The 19,396-nt window shown below is 49.4% G+C and overlaps 1 protein-coding gene across 1 annotated transcript in view; it reads right to left on the bottom strand.

Moving 5' to 3' along the window:
* LOC119387374 (potassium/sodium hyperpolarization-activated cyclic nucleotide-gated channel 2) overlaps positions 1 to 19,396 on the bottom strand; it is an 82,427-nt gene that overhangs the window by 27,693 nt on the left and 35,338 nt on the right. Inside the window, exons 3-4 of the mRNA XM_037654744.2 lie at positions 10,709 to 11,020; positions 307 to 470 (exon numbers count right to left, since the gene is read on the bottom strand). Coding sequence (XP_037510672.2) covers positions 307 to 470; positions 10,709 to 11,020 — 476 coding nt within the window. The remainder of the gene's footprint in view (positions 1 to 306; positions 471 to 10,708; positions 11,021 to 19,396) is intronic.

Raw genomic sequence — 19,396 nt, 5'->3', positions numbered from 1 at the left:
CGTTGCTGCCAGAAACATTACGTTTGGATGAGCAGAGATGTCAGAATCACTGACGAAACTTACCAGGACGTTCAAATTTCCGACCTAAAACCAGCGACTGCAAACGTGTTTCTGTACGGGAAAGTCAACTGTCTGAAACACTCGAGAAGTGCTTGACGTCATGAAAATGCGCAAGCGCTACTGGATGGAGCATTTATGCAAATTCGTCGTGGGAGGGACAGCGATGGATGTGGGTGGAGCGGACATTTTCTCTTAGGTTGTAACCGAATGTAGATTGACACATGCGTGGCGAAGGGGTGTGCTCACCCGTTCGGAAGTTGACGACGATGTCGAGCAGGAAGATGGTGTCCGAGAGGCAGTTGAAGGCTATCCACCGGATCGACAGGTCGTCGTTGAAGAACGAGATTGCCACTGGCAGAACGATCAGATTCGCCACCAGAAGCAGTAACATGCACAGGTCCCAGTAAAACCTGCGATCACCACGACAGCGTCAGTGCCTCGGACATCTTGTCACACCGACTGTTTTCCACACTTCCGAGCTGACGGCCTTCGCTATAGCGTGTCACTGCGTACCACACCGGCATTGAGAAGCGACTAGGAGATCACTTGATGTCACTTGTAACTATCTATACGGTTAAATTAGCACTGGCGCTCATCAAGGTGCCAGGATTTAATTGTGCTTCTTGATTACTTGCAACGTGGTGCAAACGGCGAGGTCAACTCGGAATAGTAGTTCGCGCGCGAACTTACACCACTCTGATCAGACTATGATAATATCTAGCCTTGTGCGAATAGTAAATTTTAGGCCCGAAGCAAATTCAAAGCGAATAGTGGTTTGGTCGAAGCGAATTCGAATAGTTTATATCACATATTATAAAGAAAAATGAGCATATTTGTCATGACCCAACTAACCAGAGCAATATTTTTCAAGTTGAAACAAGGCATATGCATATGCCATTCTTTTTGGTTCAAAGGGAAGTGGAAGCAACTTTGAGTAATAGCAGGATTTGACTTTTGGTGGAATGCAACTGATGACCTGTAAAATATTTTACGTTTTAAAATTTACTATACTTAGAGCATATAAGCCGGTATACCAAGCTTTTAAACTTAAAAAAAAATGTTGAATCGATGTGAGGGTAACACAGTAAAACCTCATCAATTCGAACTCTGTTATTTCAAAATCCCGCATAATTAGAAGGATTTCCTTGGCCCCGTATTTTGCAATGTGTACTTGAGTGGATAATTTGAAGCGGCAGTCAGTACCGGCCCGGTTAATTCCAAAACTTTGGGTGCCATGTGCCGATTCCACTACGACCCAAACACGGATGGGCGGTGCCCACACTGTGGGGAGACCTGTGATATCTTCCACATGGTGTGGGCATGTACTAAAAATCCCGACCTGCCCCCTTCCCCTACCCCTTCACGAGAGGCATGGGAGACTGCCCTCCTCAATTGCTCCTCACTGGAGTCGCAACGGGCTCTGGTGCGACGGGCGCGAGACGGGGCCTCGTCATGCGGTGTCCCGGACTAGGGACGCCGACCATGTACCGGGGTCATGCTTTGGCCCCCAAACTCTCTTTCTTTTTCTTTTATAATAAATGTTTTTCACCACCACCACCCCGATCCCGATTTAGCCGCATATCCGCAGAAACGACCCACAAGGCAATGGAGTGTAGCGATACTAACGAGTGACAAGTGAAGCATCTCAGCCTCGCTGCTGCCAGCACAAGAAAAAAAAGCTAAACAAAAGGCGGTCTCGTGGTCAGCTGAAATGTGCGCCTGCGGAAAAGACGTGCTTCACTGCAGCACAGCGGTGACAAGCGGGCAGCATGACGGATGTTTCTCTCAACGTCAGCGCGTCATGATTTACCCGTTCTTTCTGGGAAAATCGAGAAATTAATAAAGGGTGGTCTGACGGAATCGCGATGTATGCGAACCTCCGAATGGCGGTTGTTCCGGCAATTTGCGCACATGCACTGCTGGCGGAGTACTTCATGCAACGCCTACTTCGAAAACTTCAATGATCATTTTTTCCACCCAGAATACATCGCGAATTCCATCACACTGGCCATTATTAAATTCTTTATTTTACCAGAAAGAATGGGCGAATGGTCGCATCATGACGCGCTGACGCCGCGAGGAGCAGGTGACATGCTGACCGCGTGTCACCACTGTGTTGCAGCGAAGCACATTTTTTCCGCAGGCGCGCATTTCAGTTGACCACGAGACCGTTTTCCCCCCTCTTTCTTTCTTTTTTTCTTGAACTGGCAGCAGCGAGGCCCACCGTTTCCCCGGTTTAGCGGCAAAATTGGGACCTGGTATTGCTGGAAGACATAACCCTTGTAGCCGCAAATTAGCAGGAACAGCAAACGACCACTTCTGATTACTTCCAACAATTCAAATTTCCTTGCATCCCACTTTTTATATGTGTGGTTAATTCAAAAACCCGCTTAATTAGATTTTTTTCCAGTCCCAGTGATTTTTAAATAACGAGGTTTTACTGTATGTTCATTTAAACTTGAAGTGGGGCTTCGCGGCAGTGCGGATTTTTCTTGGAAAGATGTAATCACGGTACAGCACACCTTTACTGCAGTGAAAACACCTCTACAGGGGGTTACATGCGGTTTATATATACCTATTCGTTGATTTCGAATACTTCGAAATTTCCTAGAAATTAAATTCGTTTCGAAGCGAATTCGAATACTGCAATATTCGTTCGAATATTCGAAGGGCTCAAATATTCGCACAAGCCTAATAATATTTGATCGGACTCTCTGATCAGACTATGATGTTAGATTAATTTCTGTGCCGCTTATATGCGCATAGTATGACACCCTTTTAGAGGAATCAACTGTTCATGAATCCAGCATTCCTGCAACGCTTTTCAAAATTTATTGGAATAAGTCGGCTGATGTGGCCGCATTATCCTGATAGACTTCACTAGTTATGTGCTTTCCAAGGAGTCATCTAGCTGAAGTTGAATGCAGCGTTCCTGTCCTTCGAAGTTTTCCCAAAGTTAATGTGGAGGATGTGTTGCATTAGTGTGACGACCCATAAAACTACGCACCGGCAAAAAAAAAAAAAATAACCTACAAACCTTCTTCTCGGTCGTAATCAATTGCAGAATGATGGGTGCTTCTTTTTTTTTAAGACTGAACCGGTGCTGTATTCTTTCGAGGACAGTGCTGTTGCTAAAGCTTAGTAATCTCAACCCTTCACGTGTGTCTCATATCTCAACTTAACCGAAACGCTGCATATTTTGAGACTAGTTTCCGGCGCTATGGGGACGTCAAGCTGAAAAACCTAACGCACGCTAAAGAGACAGAAATAATAACAGTAATAAAAAAATGGAGATAGGGTATTCCAAGGACATCGTCGGCTTTTCCCTCTTTGAGGGGGAGAGTCCCTCGGGACGAAATCGACGCCCTAATATGAGGGCAATTTTCGGCTCGTAAATTTTAAAAGGGCGGCGCTCGCTTCTTCTCTGGCCGCTTTCTGTTGTTCCTTTCTTCCACTTTGTCGTTACCATATCAGAATTCTCAAACGCGCTGCGCTTGTTCTTCGTTATTATTATTTTTTGCCGCTTCGTTTTTTTCTTATTTTGTTATCTGCTGTAGACGTAAGAACTCACTGATCGTTTGATTTCTTTCGTATTTTATTTCTATAGACATACACATAGAGCGTATGCTGAGAGATGCGCATATTGAGATACGTAGCAGCTCCGTCCAGAAGAGATAAATTCTTTTTGGCGGGGAGTAACGTATCGATAAAACCTACTTGGGCAATTCTAAATGCGCTTTCTTTCTTTCTTTCTTTCTTTCTTTCTTTCTTTCTTTCTTTCTTTCTTTCTTTCTTTCTTTCTTTCTTTCTTTCTTTCTTTCTTTCTTTCTTTCTTTCTTTCTTTCTTTCTTTCTTTCTTTCTTTCTTTCTTTCTTTCTTTCTTCGTTCGTTTGTTTGTGCTTATTTTTCACTCGTTCGCAACGGCTTCGAATACCAGCAGCGCTGTCCAGATTCAGAAATCGTACGCAGGGGGCATTACGATTCTCTCTGACCCTCGGGAACTATATATCGCAGTGGCAGCTATGTGGTTATCGTGATCCCGCATAACCGACGCTGCGTGCCTCTATTTTTCATCGTTATCATCCCCGAAAGCCATCTATCCTTTAAGCCCACCGCAGGGGCCTCAAAATCACCGAGGCCTGTCTCGTGTGGCAATGGAAACCACGCCATACATGCGAACTTTCTATCGCGCGAACAGCCGTGATATCGGCGTGACGTTAAGACGTATGAAAACGGATGTGTAGATTAGAGACGGATAGTCGAAAGTTATGGTTGGAGATTAGGAGGAACGAATGGAGTTGACAAGCAGGTTATATACGTAAACGCGTAAAACAGATAGCGGGACTCGACTATCAGAGGAACAGACGGGTGCCGTCCGTCCGTACGCGGGGTGCGCGGAATAGGTAATTGAGTTTGTTGCGGGTACCAACATAGGAATAAGAGCGAAAACAAGTGCGTTTAACGGAGATAGAGGGATAACGCACGGTAATAAACGAAAATGACAACTGTGTTAACCGGGCCCGGGCTAGCTTATTGGCCGAAAGCCGCGATCAGGGAGCGGTAACGCTTGCGTGAAGATTGCCTCCCGTTCAAACCATGCACGGCTACCAAATAAAGTACCTTCCATCCATGGCGGCTGCGCGTTCATCGGTCGCCTCAGAGGCGTGTTGTTAGCCGCGCGTATATGCCCGAGTTAGGTGACTTCTATTCTGGTTCTTCAGTGGCTTTAAGTGCACGCGGCTTGGCAGCGCGGAGCCGTCCTCTTCAACCATGTAGTCCGTCGCTCACTTGGGGAAAGTAGAGCGCAGCCTGCTGCCAGCTTGGACTTTTAGCGCGGGCTTAGCATTCTGTTATCTAGCTCAACGGTTTGATGAGGCCCTAACAACATTACAGATTTGTTCCTGACTTCACTTTTTGTTTTCATCATACGTATGCTAACATCATACGTATGCTAAGAGGAAACTAAGAGATTCTTTTTTTTTCTTTTGACAAGACCTTGACGTTCAGTTTCGGAAAGCTGCTCTTGAGAGCCGTTCCTTAGGGCAAAATTGTGTAGCTTTCGCAGATGTCGGCGTGCGCCGGGACGGCTCGGTCCTCCGCGGCGTCGCCTTCCAGCGGCGGTGAGCGACTGTCGGGAGCCGCGGGGATTTGCCTCGGTTTTGCTCGCAATCCCGAGAGGATCACGCGATAAAGCGGCGGCTTAAGCGAGAGCCCGCCTCGACGTCAACCCTCCATGGGGACCAAACCCTTCTCGGCACGCTGCGCGCTGGGGCTTTCGTGCGAAGCTTCACGTCCGACCTCAACTCTGTCGCTCGGCGCTTACGCTTTTATCCTCCGCTTAAGACGCGTTTCTAGCTGCGTATGACTGCAGCTTTGGTACGGCTGTGCCCCGCTTTTAAGATCATCGCATCCCAGTTTGTTTTGTTTCTTAAGAGCCGCCGCATATAGCCGTAGTGAGTGACTCCCGCTTGCTTATCTGAGACTACCCGAGATGTATGTACAAGCGTTTCCCACAACAGACTTCTAATTCGCAATGTCTACTGATAGATGCGGTAAGGCAGGCTCTCATTCTGCATTAAGGAATTAATCTGTTTCCTAAGTGCGGAGTGTTCGAGTAATGCCGCATCCATACACTATTTCCGAAAAACTTCTTCCACAGCATGACCTCTTTTTCGCCGGCCATGCATGCCGACAGCCGTCCCTCCCTCCGCTCCAGTCTCGGCAGGCTAGACTTCGGCGGCCGTTATGTAACACGATGAATGAAAGTGCCGAAAAGAATGCGGTAGTGGTATTCACCTGGTTATCAATAAATGAACGTATCAATGAATCAACGGACATTTTCACTGTGAACGCCTCGTCTTTTGAGGTGTATAGAGGGCGGGAACGCGTCGCACATAACAAGCCACTAGAACTAAACTCACAGAAGACTGCTAGCACTAGGTGTTTCCTCGTGTACAGCACTCAAGGGATATCTCCCGCCGCTGTGCCAAATATCGGTGTGTGTAAGGGGAATGTTAATTCCTGACGATACCGCAGTGACGCTGCTTGCTGGACGAGTTAGGTCATTATAGGCGAGATTAATTTAATGTGCGATTTTACGTGACAAAACCGCGATATGTTTGTGATGCACGCCGTAGTGAAGGGCTCCAGAAATTTCGACAGTCTGTTGTTATTAAACGTGAACTGATATCGCATAGCATTCTGCCTCCATCGAAACGCGACCGCTGTGACCAAGATCGAAACCGCGACTTTCGGGTCAGCAGCCGAGCGCCGTAACCACTGTACCACCGAGGCAGACATCATAGGTGAAAGGTACTACCGAATGAACACGAATGCAAATAAGAACTTGTCCTGTACTGTTCTCTGGGTTCGTGTTTATCCGCTGCTATGAATTGCATCTGCATAATGCAGCGGCTTTCTATAGCGGTCGGCGCACAGCCGTCCGAGTGGATTGTTTTCTTTCTGAGCCATAACGTTCTGTTCCTGCCTTTCAGTGCGTCGACTCGGACTGCGATTCGTTTACATATAAACTGTCTCCCTCTTTCTCTCTCAGTTTCTTTGGCATCCGGTTGGCTTCTCGAATGATAAAGTCATCTCAAAACATCTGTTTGCACTTCTCTTTTCTTATTGTTGTCTTTCTGTTTGTGAACGGTTTTATCTGTCCTCTTTATTGTTTCGCGACAAAACAAACCCTAAGAACAGTAGGAAAGTCGTGGATGACAATTACAATCTCACGCACTAAAGGGTTGGAGGAAATGACGAGCTCTATACTTCTCGACGCCGTCACATGTCCGAGACGAAGCTTTCCGCGAAATTGACTGTTCTGCAGCCTAAGCGGCGAGAAATAAGCGAAACTGCTGTCCGAAGCGGAAACTGCTTCCGGATGGTAACTCGCTTCCGCATCTTAAATGCGTGCTCAGTCTCGATGTATGCGTGACTCTCACGCTTTCTCCGATTTCCGCTGCTCGAAATTACTTCGGAACGCCGCCGAGTATATATATACATATATATCTGAAACGATGACTGCGCCCCGGGCCGGATCGCAATTTTTCGCTCGCGTCTGAGAAAATGCGCGCGTCGCGCCTTCTCCGCGAAGTCGAACTTGACGCCGTAAAAGCTGCAGCTTTGTGTACAATGGAAAGCAGTAGAAAGAAGGAAGAAAGAAGCAAATAAAAGAAACAAAGAAGGAGCGCTGAAGAAATGAAGTGCGGTTGCTGGTAGCGCGAGAAAAATGGAGAGAAGGGGGAGGGGTGCATCGAAAGGTCGATTATGCTCCTGTCACGAGCACTGCAGCTCGCGACGCCGGTTATCGACTTGGCTTGGGTCCTGGCCTGCTGCTGCGACTGCGAGTTTGTCTACGTTGTTTGTGTTTGGTCGTCTTCGGGACCCGTACATTATTCCCGACGGCGACGGGCCAAGGAATGAGAAAGAACAACGGACTTGGAAACGAAGTCGGCTGGCGAATGACGTTAGTTAACGGAGGGGAAAAAAGCACAGAAAGACAGGCGGACAGACATGCAGATGACAGATAGATAGATAGATAGATAGATAGATAGATAGATAGATAGATAGATAGATAGATAGATAGATAGATAGATAGATAGATAGATAGATAGATAGATAGATAGATAGATAGATAGATAGATAGATAGATAGATAGATAGATAGATAGATAGATAGATAGATAGATAGATAGATAGATAGATAGATAGATAGATAGATAGATAGATAGATAGATACGTTTTACGTTGACTTATACTGAGGGTCAGAGAAATGGCAGCGACAGTAATAGCGAACGTGTGATATATGGAGTCTCTCCCTCTCTCTCTCTTGCTCTCTTTTTGGGCTCTAGTATCAACTACGCCATAAATCCAATAAAATATGTAAGGAGTTGCGGAGAAGACATATCCTATCACGCTGGAGAAAACAGTCAAGCGCTTTGGTTCTGCTATATATGGAATCAACTTTAGTCAGCACAGTACAACGATGAAGAGGCAAGATATTCGAAACTACAAAATGCCCAGAATTTGTTATTATGTATAGCAAACAACTTCCCGAAAGCCGGCGTTCATTCTGGTTGAATTTATCCTCACATCACGGAGTGTCAATTACTGCTTGCTGCGTTTACTTTATATAGGGCCATTAGGCACGGGCATCTCGAAAAAGGCACATGGTCTTAGATAAAGAGCAAAATATCAGCCTCCTGCGTGGCGGCGTATAGGGCTTGTTTACTATTTCCGGTGATAGACCACGCTGCCGTTATCAAATTACATGGAACGCGGACAACTAGAACGTTATATTATCGTGAAATATTACTTCGATATTTTGTTCGCTGCCCGCACTGTCGTTGTTAAGCATAAGCTTTATTTTCTTGATTATACAGGTTGCTGCCTCACGTCTGTAGCTTTTTTTTGATTCACGAAAATAGCAACGCTATCGACGTAAACGACGGATCGATACATCACTGCCTGCCAAAAACGGTCGCTGTAGCTGTCTTCGTCCATACCGCAACAACTGCGCCGTATATGCTGCGCAGACACGACGGGAAAATAACAATGACGAATACATAGACTCCTGACGAAACTCTTCCGTTTCACCTGACAGATGCGCGCCTGCGCACGGGCGCAATATTGTTCGCAACTGTCGTTAGTTCGATAGTTACGCGTTGTTGCTATCGTGTAATGCTCGTTCGTATATGTATGCTGTAGCTTTAACGAGGCAACGAGGCGGCACGCGTTGAGACACTCACCGAAAAGTGCGCCGTTATAATTTCGTCAGGGGCGCATTGTTGCTTCACAGGCCCCATTTGTTCTCACGCCTCATAGCGTGACAATCGCATTTTCCACTCAGTCGGTCGGTCCTCTCAGAGCGTTGTCCTCGTTTTGTCGCCGGTGGTTTCGCAAAAAAAAAAAAAAAGAGAAAAAACCTCCTCGGTCTGCGTACTGTGTCGTTCTTTGTAATGTTTCGTTATCGGTCGCCGTGTTCATCAAGCTCTTCGCAGTCGCGCCTCACGAGGGATTTAGGGGATGCAACACGGTGTGCTGCGGAGCTTCCAACGGTTGTCACTCTCGTTTGTCAACGGTGTGCTCGTTTAGGGGACGAAAGCTATTACCATATACAACACCACACGTTGGTACCAACTAAACACGCCGTGTACGCGTTCTTTTTTTTCTTTTTATTCCCTTTTCTCTCCCGCAACTCTTACAAAACGCATTGCGCGTCCTTCGTTTCCCTCGTCAATCAGCGCATTGCTTTCGTTAGGGCCGTGTTTATTCTCAAGCAGCATGGCTGCACCGTACATGGCGGATGGCGTTTCACCCCTCTCTCACTGGCTGCTGAGAGAGGGGCGAGAGGCCAATGAGACACGGGCGGGAGGCCATCCACCCGGTGCAGAGCAGGCAATGCGGCTTGAGGATAAATAGGCCCTTAGTGCAATGGTCGCTTCCCTTCTATATATGCTTAGTCATCGCCTCGTACACTCTTTCTTTCTTGTTATCTCGTCTCGCGGCGCGACACTGCCTTAATCGTCGACCGTCGCGCTCTCGTCGAACCTTTTTCCCAGCCTCGCTCACCGGTTGTGACCCCGTCTCTTCGACCCCAGCGAACACCCTACCTCCTCTCCACACGCGAGGTAGTGTGGCTAAGCGCTTCGTCATTAAAGCCCGATCGCGAATCCATTATGGTCGCATTGAGTGTGTCTGAGCACCCTTTCCCTCAGTGATCGCTTTCGCAGTCGGGAGCGCTCATCGCATTTGTATTGTTTCGAGGGAAGCGCGCAGGAACCAGCTCGTTGCCGTCGCCGCATAGCGAGACAGACGCGTGCAGCTGTAGCGCCCGATTTATTTTTCTTATAGCGTACAAAGAATGACGAACGAGCTATTTGCATAACAGCCGTATAAAGCCGTGGTACAGGAGACGCGTAGTTAGCGAACGCGGTGTTTTTACGAGCGGGCGCATGCAATCTGGAGTGCGCGCTCCGCTGCGCCTCGGCGAGTTCGTGTAGCGCGCTCGCTAATTCAGCGGGACATTTGCTTGAGTATCGAATGCGCGGAAGTCGGCTTGCTCTTGGCGGTGTAGCTTTCTAAGCCTTGACTCTATCCGTGAAAGAGTGCTCCTCATCACTGATTAAAAAAATAAAGAAAGACTGGAGTGGATGAATCCAATTATCCTCGTACGGTCTTTTGTGAAGCGCGACGTGATTAGAAAATGGGGGTGGGAAATCCGGTCGCTTGGAATGGACAAACGCTTTGTGACCGAACAAGGGAATTCATAGGGACACTGCGTTCTTGGCCGCATACAATTCGTCGAGCCTCAGATGGCAGCGTTGTGGTGCTATGGGTCTCAGTGACTATACTTGAAGGGAACAATGATTTTTTTTCGTCGTATTGTTAAATTACAGTTTCACAATACACTCTTAAATATTTCACAAACACGTTTAAATATGGAGGATTCAAGTCAAAGCAATAATTTTTCATTGACCAACCTTCAAGTGTAGCAGCGGCAGATATATAAAAAGAAGTAATAGTAATAATAACAATTTGTTTGAATAGAGAGAAGAAAGCTTAATAGCAGGCTCGTGCTCCACGCCTGCCTATCAAGAAGGAAGAGAAATGAACGGAGGTATGGCAAAGATCGGTAAGAGGTGTACCTGAAATTGCTGCACGGGTGAATGATCCAGTGTCCGGCGGCCTTTTGCCGGATGCGCTCTTTCATGAGCGCCTTCTTGGATCCGAACAGCTTCATGGCCAGCTTGTTGTCGGACGGCTGGAACAGGGCCTCCAGTTGGTTGCGCATGAAGGACGCCTTGGCCTCGGACAGGCCCGCGCCGCCGCCGGGCCCCAGCTCTTCCTTGGGGGTGCCGTACAGGGACACGTCGTCGCCCTCCTTCGCCGCGCGGCCACCCGACGCCGCGTTGTTGTTGGCCGCAGCGCTGCCGTCGGACGCCGCGCGGACCTGCTCACTGCGTTTGGTGACGACAAACACTGTGATGAGCGCGAGATCCGTAGAGGTCATAACGCGAAAGTGAAACGTGTATATGCATAGAAGTAGTTTATAGAGGTAGTTGCAAAGTGTGTATTGCTGTTGGCACGACCGCCTTCGACTTGGATGCACCCGTGTTGACGCTAGCGCCACATCTCGATCATCTTGACGAATAAAGTTGACGACCGTTAGCAACCCTTCGCGGTAGCTGAAGTATTTCGCGCAACTGTTGGACACAGTGGATGATAAGTTCCGCGAACACATTTGTTCGCAAATCCTACGAGCAAAACCGAAGGTTCAGGACAACATGGTGGGCTATCGTTGGTTATGCCTGTCTACATGATCACACCGCAAAAAAAAAAAAAAAAAGGATGAGGTTAAATGGTAGGCCCAGGAAGCTCAAAAATAACGTCAGTGCTGCCTCTAGGCTCCTAGATGTACCTTTGCGAGACTGAAAATTTTGCAAAGAACGAGGGCCTATCTTTTGAGCAAACCATGGGCGCGCCAAGTCAACCACGAGAGAAAAGAGATGCCAGCATTTCTTCGGTTCTGCTAAACATCAGTTAGCGTCGTTTTTTTAGGCGTTGTAAGCAGGTGTGACGCGACCGCCGATTCACGTGCTGTCTTTGTCAGAAGAACACCTTTGTAGCACAATTTCGTTTCTTTCGCCCTTGTTTTGTACATGACGTTTCCTATATTCACACGATACCTGTCACCGCTATCCAGGAGAGGCTTCTATTGTCAAACTTTCGGGGTGCAGTGCTAAAAAACATATGGACAGAGACAATTAGTGGACACGACGGGCGCTGTATTTATTTTTCTGTTTTATCATTAAATGGTTTGCATGCTCCAAGATGACTAGCTAACTCGCCGAAAATGCAAATGCAGGATGCCAATCTTTCGGGGTGCATCGCTAAAAAACAGCGTCCGTCGTGTCTGCTATGAGTCTCTGTCCGTGTGTTCTTTTAAAGCGCTGCACCCCGAGAGTTTGACCATGAACCAGCTCGGCCAAACCAAAGTTCTGCTGGGCTTCTCGCATCGACTTTTCGTGTTTTCTTTCTGCGCACACTTATGCATTGTATACTTGCATATATTGAACACCTTGCGTGACAATAAACCAGCTGCAGTTAGCGCTTCGTGGTGTCTACTCTGTGGGTCCGTGTCAAGAAGTCTTTGTGTGCTCTGGGGTGCTATTCTGGACATTGTCCAACTCATCCATGTTGTTAAATTCCGCCATTAGTCAATTCTGATTGGCCCAGGGGGCTACTACGGCCTCTCTGATTGGCTTAAGATGCGGCCATTACGAAACTTGACAATATGACGGAATTTGACAGTTTCCAGAATAGCACCCCGATCATAGAGAAAAAACCGAAGGTGGCGTCCGTAAATCGTTTCGGTACACTGCTTTCGGGTCGGTGGCCGCTTCACGGCTTCGCCTGGCGCGCGGTGTCCTGTTGACAAGCGGCTTCGTTGAAGGTACGACCATTTTGTTCCAACTGAAAGTGTCTTTGACAGCCTGTTAACTTGCGACGTGCTCAGTTCCACGAATGTAAGAGGCACAGTTCATAGTGTACGCCGGATGCGCGATATTGCGTTCTGCTTCCACCTGAAGTGTCACTTGCTGGTCCGATGTGCTCCCACGACATTTTTGCTTTTCCGCTGCGCTTAACATAGCTTCATTGCTCTTTGGCGCCGTTACAAGCGAAGCAGTGGACGGCGTGTACACGTTGCCGCTGAGCGTTTAAACTGCACTCTGGAGGCAACCAGGCGTCATAGGCTAATCAAACGCAGATGAGAATACATGTGGCGAAACTGCGTCGTTAGAGAATGGCATAGTGGCATAAGCTTAGAGAATTGCATAATGGCGCCAACTCGTGGGGATTCCAGAAAACAAGCATGCTCTATTACCGACGTCGTTTCCGTTACGGAAATGACGTCATTCCTTTCTTGGTGGAACTCCGCATAAAACACTTTCGCGCTAAAAAAAAGACGGGAATAACAAAACACGAACGCGGAAGCTACCGCTAGCTCGCTGCGCTCCGTCGTTTCTTCGTGCAAGCACACGTGCGCATGGTCGGTGTCTCCGCTGGAGGAACGCCCGCCTACGTATCGACTGCCGGCCGGCAAGGCATTAAATATAGCGCGACTATGTGCTGTCCTGGCTTCACTCGCCGGGTTCTGCAAGCGGTCCACACGAGTCGCACACGCCAACAGAGAGTCGAGACAGGCATGCAAGAAGAGGGACAGAAGGCTGTCGCGACCATTGCGAGGAGTCCGCCTGCACGATCATTTCGTTTTGGTCCCCACCACAGCGGAGTGCGTGCATGCGAGAAGCCGCTGTCGTACTTGGCAAGAGTCACGCTCAACTGCCCGTGAGTGCGCGCTGCATGCAGACATCGATGTATCCGAGAAGGTCAGCTGTTATGACATTCGCCCACGCGATGTACGCCTAGTATACCGAGGAAAAAGAAATACCTCCGTCTTTTTTTTTTTTTTTCTTATGGCAGTCGTTTCTTAATGCAAGTACTTCGAACGCGTCTGCTGAAGACGTATATATTTTTTGGGCACGTGAGATGTTGATATTGGCGAAAACATTGATTAAAGGAAAAAGACCACTGAAGCTAAGTGCCATGCGACAGCGGTCGAACAAGGCATCTTGCTCGAACCAACAGCTTGACAATGATAATTCTTTTCGGCTAAGCAGCGACACTGTAACAACGGATTAAAGCAGCACCAACACTCGTTTTCATTACGAATACAAGCCCGGTGGTCCAAACGTTGGCCCCTACGACATCCTTTATTTCTTAGCAGGACTATAGTGTGAGTTAGTTGGTTCATGATCTTCAGAATTTTTTTTTGTTTAGAGTGAAACAGACGAAGACAAAATACCGAGAAACAAAAAATCTGAATCAATTTCATGCGAAGCAGACAGCGAGTAGCCGCCTATGCCGGATTTCTAGCTTTGAGCCGAGCGTTACGAGGTCGATCGACGTATTTGTGTGAATTGAGTAGCTGTGCCCATGTCGTGGCCTTGCCAGGCACGTCGACTACACTGTTAATCAGGTCCCGCTTAAAGTGCTAGATATAGCCAGGAAACCCGGCATTTTTCGTCTAGTGTCCTGGATATAGCCAGCATTTAACCAGGACTTGATTAAGAGTGTACACTGGCGTGTAAAGGGTAGCTCACAGTCAGATGTAACGTTGGCACTCACGCTAGAGCAGAGACGTCACTTTTATCGCGATGATGTGCATATCATAAGTAGCGGTCGTGGATGTATTCGAGCAACACTTGTCTATAGCTTGCGGAGTCGTGGGTGTGCACATGTAATGTTTATTACATAAAAGCGGATAGCCAACACTGCAGCCACAATTGGCGTTATCCCGGAATGACGCTTGCAGGTAGTCTTTTACAGCGTAAGCTGTTATGAGATCACAACAAGGGCCGTTTTTGGCGCCGTAGTTGTCCGCCGCCGCCGCCGCCGCCGGTGTCCGTAACCACTATCACGCAAATTTGGAAAAAAATAAACAGAGCCGAGCAGGATTCGCACACACGTCATCCGCGTGGATTCGAACCCACGCCATCTGCGTGGCACTCCAGTATTCTACCACTGAGCCACGCCTTTGCTTGAATGTTCTTCGCAAAAATACCTATACAGGTACAAAGTCAGCGGAGGAATCTCTCTAACATGTGTTATAATACGTGGTACAACACTAAAATACAACTACGGGTCACAGAAAGTGGACTGCCTAACGAGTGTGAGGAGTAATTTCATATAGCACAGGTGCACGCTAATTTAAAAGAGCACAGGTGCATGAGTTAAAGCTGTGCACCCATTACAGAGGCGTCATGCACAATTAATATTCATCGTCATTCACTGCATAATCATAATGACAAAAAAATGTTTCAGGCCTGCGCGGAAACGCAGCACAATCACAGCGTAAGCTTGAGGAGCGGTCATCTTAGACACCATTATAAACGCTTGGGCCAACTAGTGCAAGCACCGGTGGTAGGTACCCACTGCACCATATTGTAATCATTTTGTGAAGTAGGGCAGTGGCCACTACGCCATAATTGCAAGGTGCAAACCTGTGTGATAACATACGATGACAGCATACGGAAATGCACATGCAAACACTGTGTGCTGTGTAGAAACGCAGCACAGTTCTAGCGCAAGCTTCAGAAGCGTCCTTCTTAGAGATCATCATAAACGCTTGCGTCGTTGTCAGAGCCATCATTGTGAAAAATTCTTCTTTATCAATTTCGTCATCATCATTATGAAGCGCAGCCTTGTACAGCAGTTTCAACGCTTCGTCCCATGCGTCAAGCTATAGACTACCTGCGCCGCGCAGCCCCGACAGCAGCCTGAATTGGCTCTTCGATATGCTTGATGGCGCCTCCTCGCAAGGTGCGGACCGCTGCTGAAGAAGCGAATCGCAGAGCTACGCGCGCGGCTGCGGCCAGGCAACGTCGGGCACAACAGACCCCTGCACAGAGAGAAGCCCAAGCCGCAGGTCGCCGTCGACGCCGGGCGGACAGTTCGGTTCGTTCTCGAGAAAACGACGCCAAGAGACCTCGCCGCGAAAACCCCGAAAACCGTGCTGTTGAAAACGTTGCCCGCCAGCTTCGCCGCGCAAACCCTCAGGTCCGTGCTGCCGAGAATTTGGCTAGGCAGCTTCGCCGCGCAACACCTCAGGCGCGTGCTGCCGAAAATGCGGCCCGGGACAATCGCCGCGCAGACCCGGAGGTGCGTGCAGCGGAGAACGAGGCCCGGCGACATCGCCGCGCCGACCCGCAGGTGCGTGAAGCGGAGAACGAGGCCCGGGACCTTCGCCGCGCCGACCCGGAGGTTCGTGCAGCGGAGAACGAGGCCCGAGAACTTCGCCGCTCCGACCCGGAGGTTCGTGCAGCGGAGAACGAGGCCCGAGAACTTCGCCGCTCCGACCCGGAGGTTCGTGCAGCGGAGAACGAGGCCCGAGAACTTCGCCGCTCCGACCCGGAGGTTCGTGCAGCGGAGAACGAGGCCCGACAACTTCGCCGCTCCGACCCGGAGGTTCGTGCAGCAGAGAACGAGGCCCGACAACTTCGCCGCTCCGACCCGGAGGTTCGTGCAGCGGAGAACGAGGCCCGAGAACTTCGCCGCTCCGACCCGGAGGTTCGTGCAGCGGAGAACGACGCCCGAGAACATCGCCGCGCCGACCCGGAGGTTCGTGCAGCGGAGAACGAGGCCCGAGAACTTCGCCGTGCTAACCCCACGGTGCGTGCAGCCGAGTATGAGGCTCGACAGCTTCTCCGTTCGGACCCTCAAGTGCGTAGAGCGGAAGCTGATGCCCGAGAGTTCCGACGCTCGGACCCTGAAGTGCGCGCCACCGAAAACGAGGCCCGAGAGCTCCGACGCGCAGACCCTGCGGTGCGAACCGTAGAAAACGAGGCCCGACAACTTCGCCGCGCAAACCCTCTAGTACGTGCCACTGAAAACGAAGCCAGAGAGCTTCGCCGTGCCAACCCTGTGGTGCGCGCAGCGGAAAACGTGGCCCGGAAACTTCGCCGTTCGGACCCCCTGGTGCGTGCTTCCGAAAATGAGGCTCGAGAGCTTCGCCGTTCGGACCCTCAGGTGCGTGCAGCGGAAGCTGAGGCCCGAGACCTGCAACGCGCGAACCACGAAGTGCGTGAAGCCGAAAATGAGGCACGTCAGCTTCGCCGCGCAGACCCTGAAATCCGCGCTGTCGAACATCACGCACGTCAACTTCGCCGCAGAGAACCTGAAGCACGGGCACGTGAAAACTTGTCCAGCCAACTTCGCCGACGCCACCCTAATGTGCGTCAACTAGAAAACCAAGCAGCGAGACTTCGCCGAGCAGACCCACAGGCACGCGCTGCAGAGAACCTTGCCCGACAAATTAGGCGACAAGAAAACGATGGGCAAGTACGTCAAGCACATTCCCGACAACGACGCCGACAAGGCAGCCTAGTGCAGGAAAGAAACGCTTCCACACACCCTTCCACATTCACCGCGGCCAACGCAGAGTTCAAACGCAGATTCCTGGACAATGCATTTGGTGCTGTGTGCGATGTATGCGACCGCTTGTGGTTTCAGAGTGATGTGAAGCCTGTGCGAAACGTACACGTGCCTCTCCTTACGACTGCTTTTCCTGGTGAGGTCATTGACAACTTTCATGTCTGTGCTACATGTCGGGCATCGTTGATGAAGAACAAGCTGCCATCATTGTGTCGCAGCTATGGATACACGTATCCTCTGAAGCCGCACGCACTTCCCAAACTCAATCAAGTGAGTGAACGGCTGATATCACCACGCATACCGTTCATGTCTCTACGCCGACTGATGCACGGAGGCGGTCAGTACGGAATCGTGGGGCCCGTGGTTAACGTACCCGTAGACGTTAACACCATGGTCACGTCACTACCCCGGAATGTCGATGAAGACTACTGCGTGAATGTTCACTTGAAGAGACGTCTACTCAACAAAACAACCTACGTTTCGGGTGCCGTTAAAAAGTCTGAGGTGAATCAGTGGCTGGCATTTCTATGCAACAGTACTCTCTACAAGTACTACAACATTAAGGTAAATGCCGTTGAAGTACAAAATGAAATTGAGGAGGACATACCAGACGACGTTATCGAACACCTCCAGGAAGATATACGATTGGACGACCCCATTGATTCTTCGCTGGCACTGTCGTCATATCAGCACACACTGGTCTGGGATAATGAGAACATTCTAGCAATTGCTCCAGGTGAAGGAAACAACCCCTTGAGCATATTGTTTGATGAACACGCAGAAGAACTTTCATTTCCTCAGATTTACCTCGGAGAGCCTCGACGAGTTGATCCCGCTGCACAGCCGACCCCTTTCACATATGCCACGAGTGAAATCCGACGCAGCGACCGTCGAGGAGTCGTGCCCGAACACGTCCTTTATATGGCAATGCGAGTTCTCCGCTTCCGGGTGAGTCATGGCCTGTCCATAGCGTTTCGTGCGACTCCAGAAGCAGACCATATCACCCGTGAAATGCTAGAACAACCGTCGTTCCTTGACAATGCTGTGGAAAACGACCTGGCCTTCATGAAGGGCGTTCCCAACACAGTCAATTATTGGCAGCAGCGGAAGCGTGATGTATTTGCTATGATCCGTCAGCTTGGTCAGCCGACCGTCTTTCTCACTCTTTCGGCATCCGAAATGCACTGGCCTCACCTCCTTTCGCTCCTTGAACGGCTACAGAAAAATAACCCTGACCTTGAAATCGATCCTGCTGACATGCATGCACTATATCGTGCCAACCTGGTGAATAACGACCCGGTCGTGTGCGCAATTTACTTTAACAGACTAGTTTGCGTACTCCTTTCAATATTACAGCATCGCAAGTTTTCCCCGTTCCTGCCATACAGAGTTGTCGATTTCTTTAAGCGAATAGAATTTCAGCACAGGGGAAGTGCCCACGCGCACATTCTCCTGTGGCTGGAGGGCGCTCCTAATGAGGATCTCAGTGCTCACATGCCCGAAACGATACGTATGGCCACAAAGCTAATGACTCTGGACACGACGATGCTCAAGCGGGAACGCACGCAAGAGCATCAACATACACACACGTGCTACAAGAAGAACACTACTCGCTGCCGCTTCGGAGCTCCCTTCTGGCCGAGTGACCGTCCCGTGATAATTATTCCCTTCCAACCTCCGCCGCAAGACAACAAAGAAGAACTGGCGCGCCGAGAGAGATTAAAAGAGAAGTTTCTGACTATGCATCAAGCACTGGAAGCAACGAACTATGATAACATTCAGCAATTCTGGCAACAGCATGACGTGCACTCCGAGCAGGAGTACCACGACATACTGCAGGCGGGCATGACTAGACCAACTCTCTTGCTCAAGCGAACGGTGCAACAAAAATGGGTGAATGTATTCAACGCCTGGATTGGACATACACTCGATTCCAATAGCGACTTGCAGGTCATCTTAGACTGCTACTCCTGTGCCCGCTACGTAGTTGACTACGTCAACAAGGCAAACAGAGGCAGCTCAAAGTTGTACATGCAAGTTGCAGATATGCTAAAAGATAACCCTGACCTCAGGTACGCTGACGCTCTTCGTAGGCTCGGGGTACGAATGCTAAAGGCAGTCGAGATGTCCTCGCAAGAAGCCGCTTGGTTTCTCTTAAGGCAGGACATGTCTCAATGCAGTAGGGCTGTGGTTTACGTACCTACTTGTTTGCCTGAGGAGAGGACCCGTGTGCGGAAGACACATGCGGAAATGGAGCTTGAACACTTGCCACCAAATTCGCATGACGTATGGAAAAAAGATATCATTAAACACTACGAAGACAGACCCGATGCACTGGA

Source organism: Rhipicephalus sanguineus, chromosome 3 (genome assembly GCF_013339695.2).
Source record: "Rhipicephalus sanguineus isolate Rsan-2018 chromosome 3, BIME_Rsan_1.4, whole genome shotgun sequence".
Taxonomy (NCBI): Eukaryota; Metazoa; Arthropoda; class Arachnida; order Ixodida; family Ixodidae; genus Rhipicephalus; species Rhipicephalus sanguineus.
Note: the sequence above shows the minus strand (reverse complement) of the source record. Positions and strands in the feature narration are given on the sequence as shown.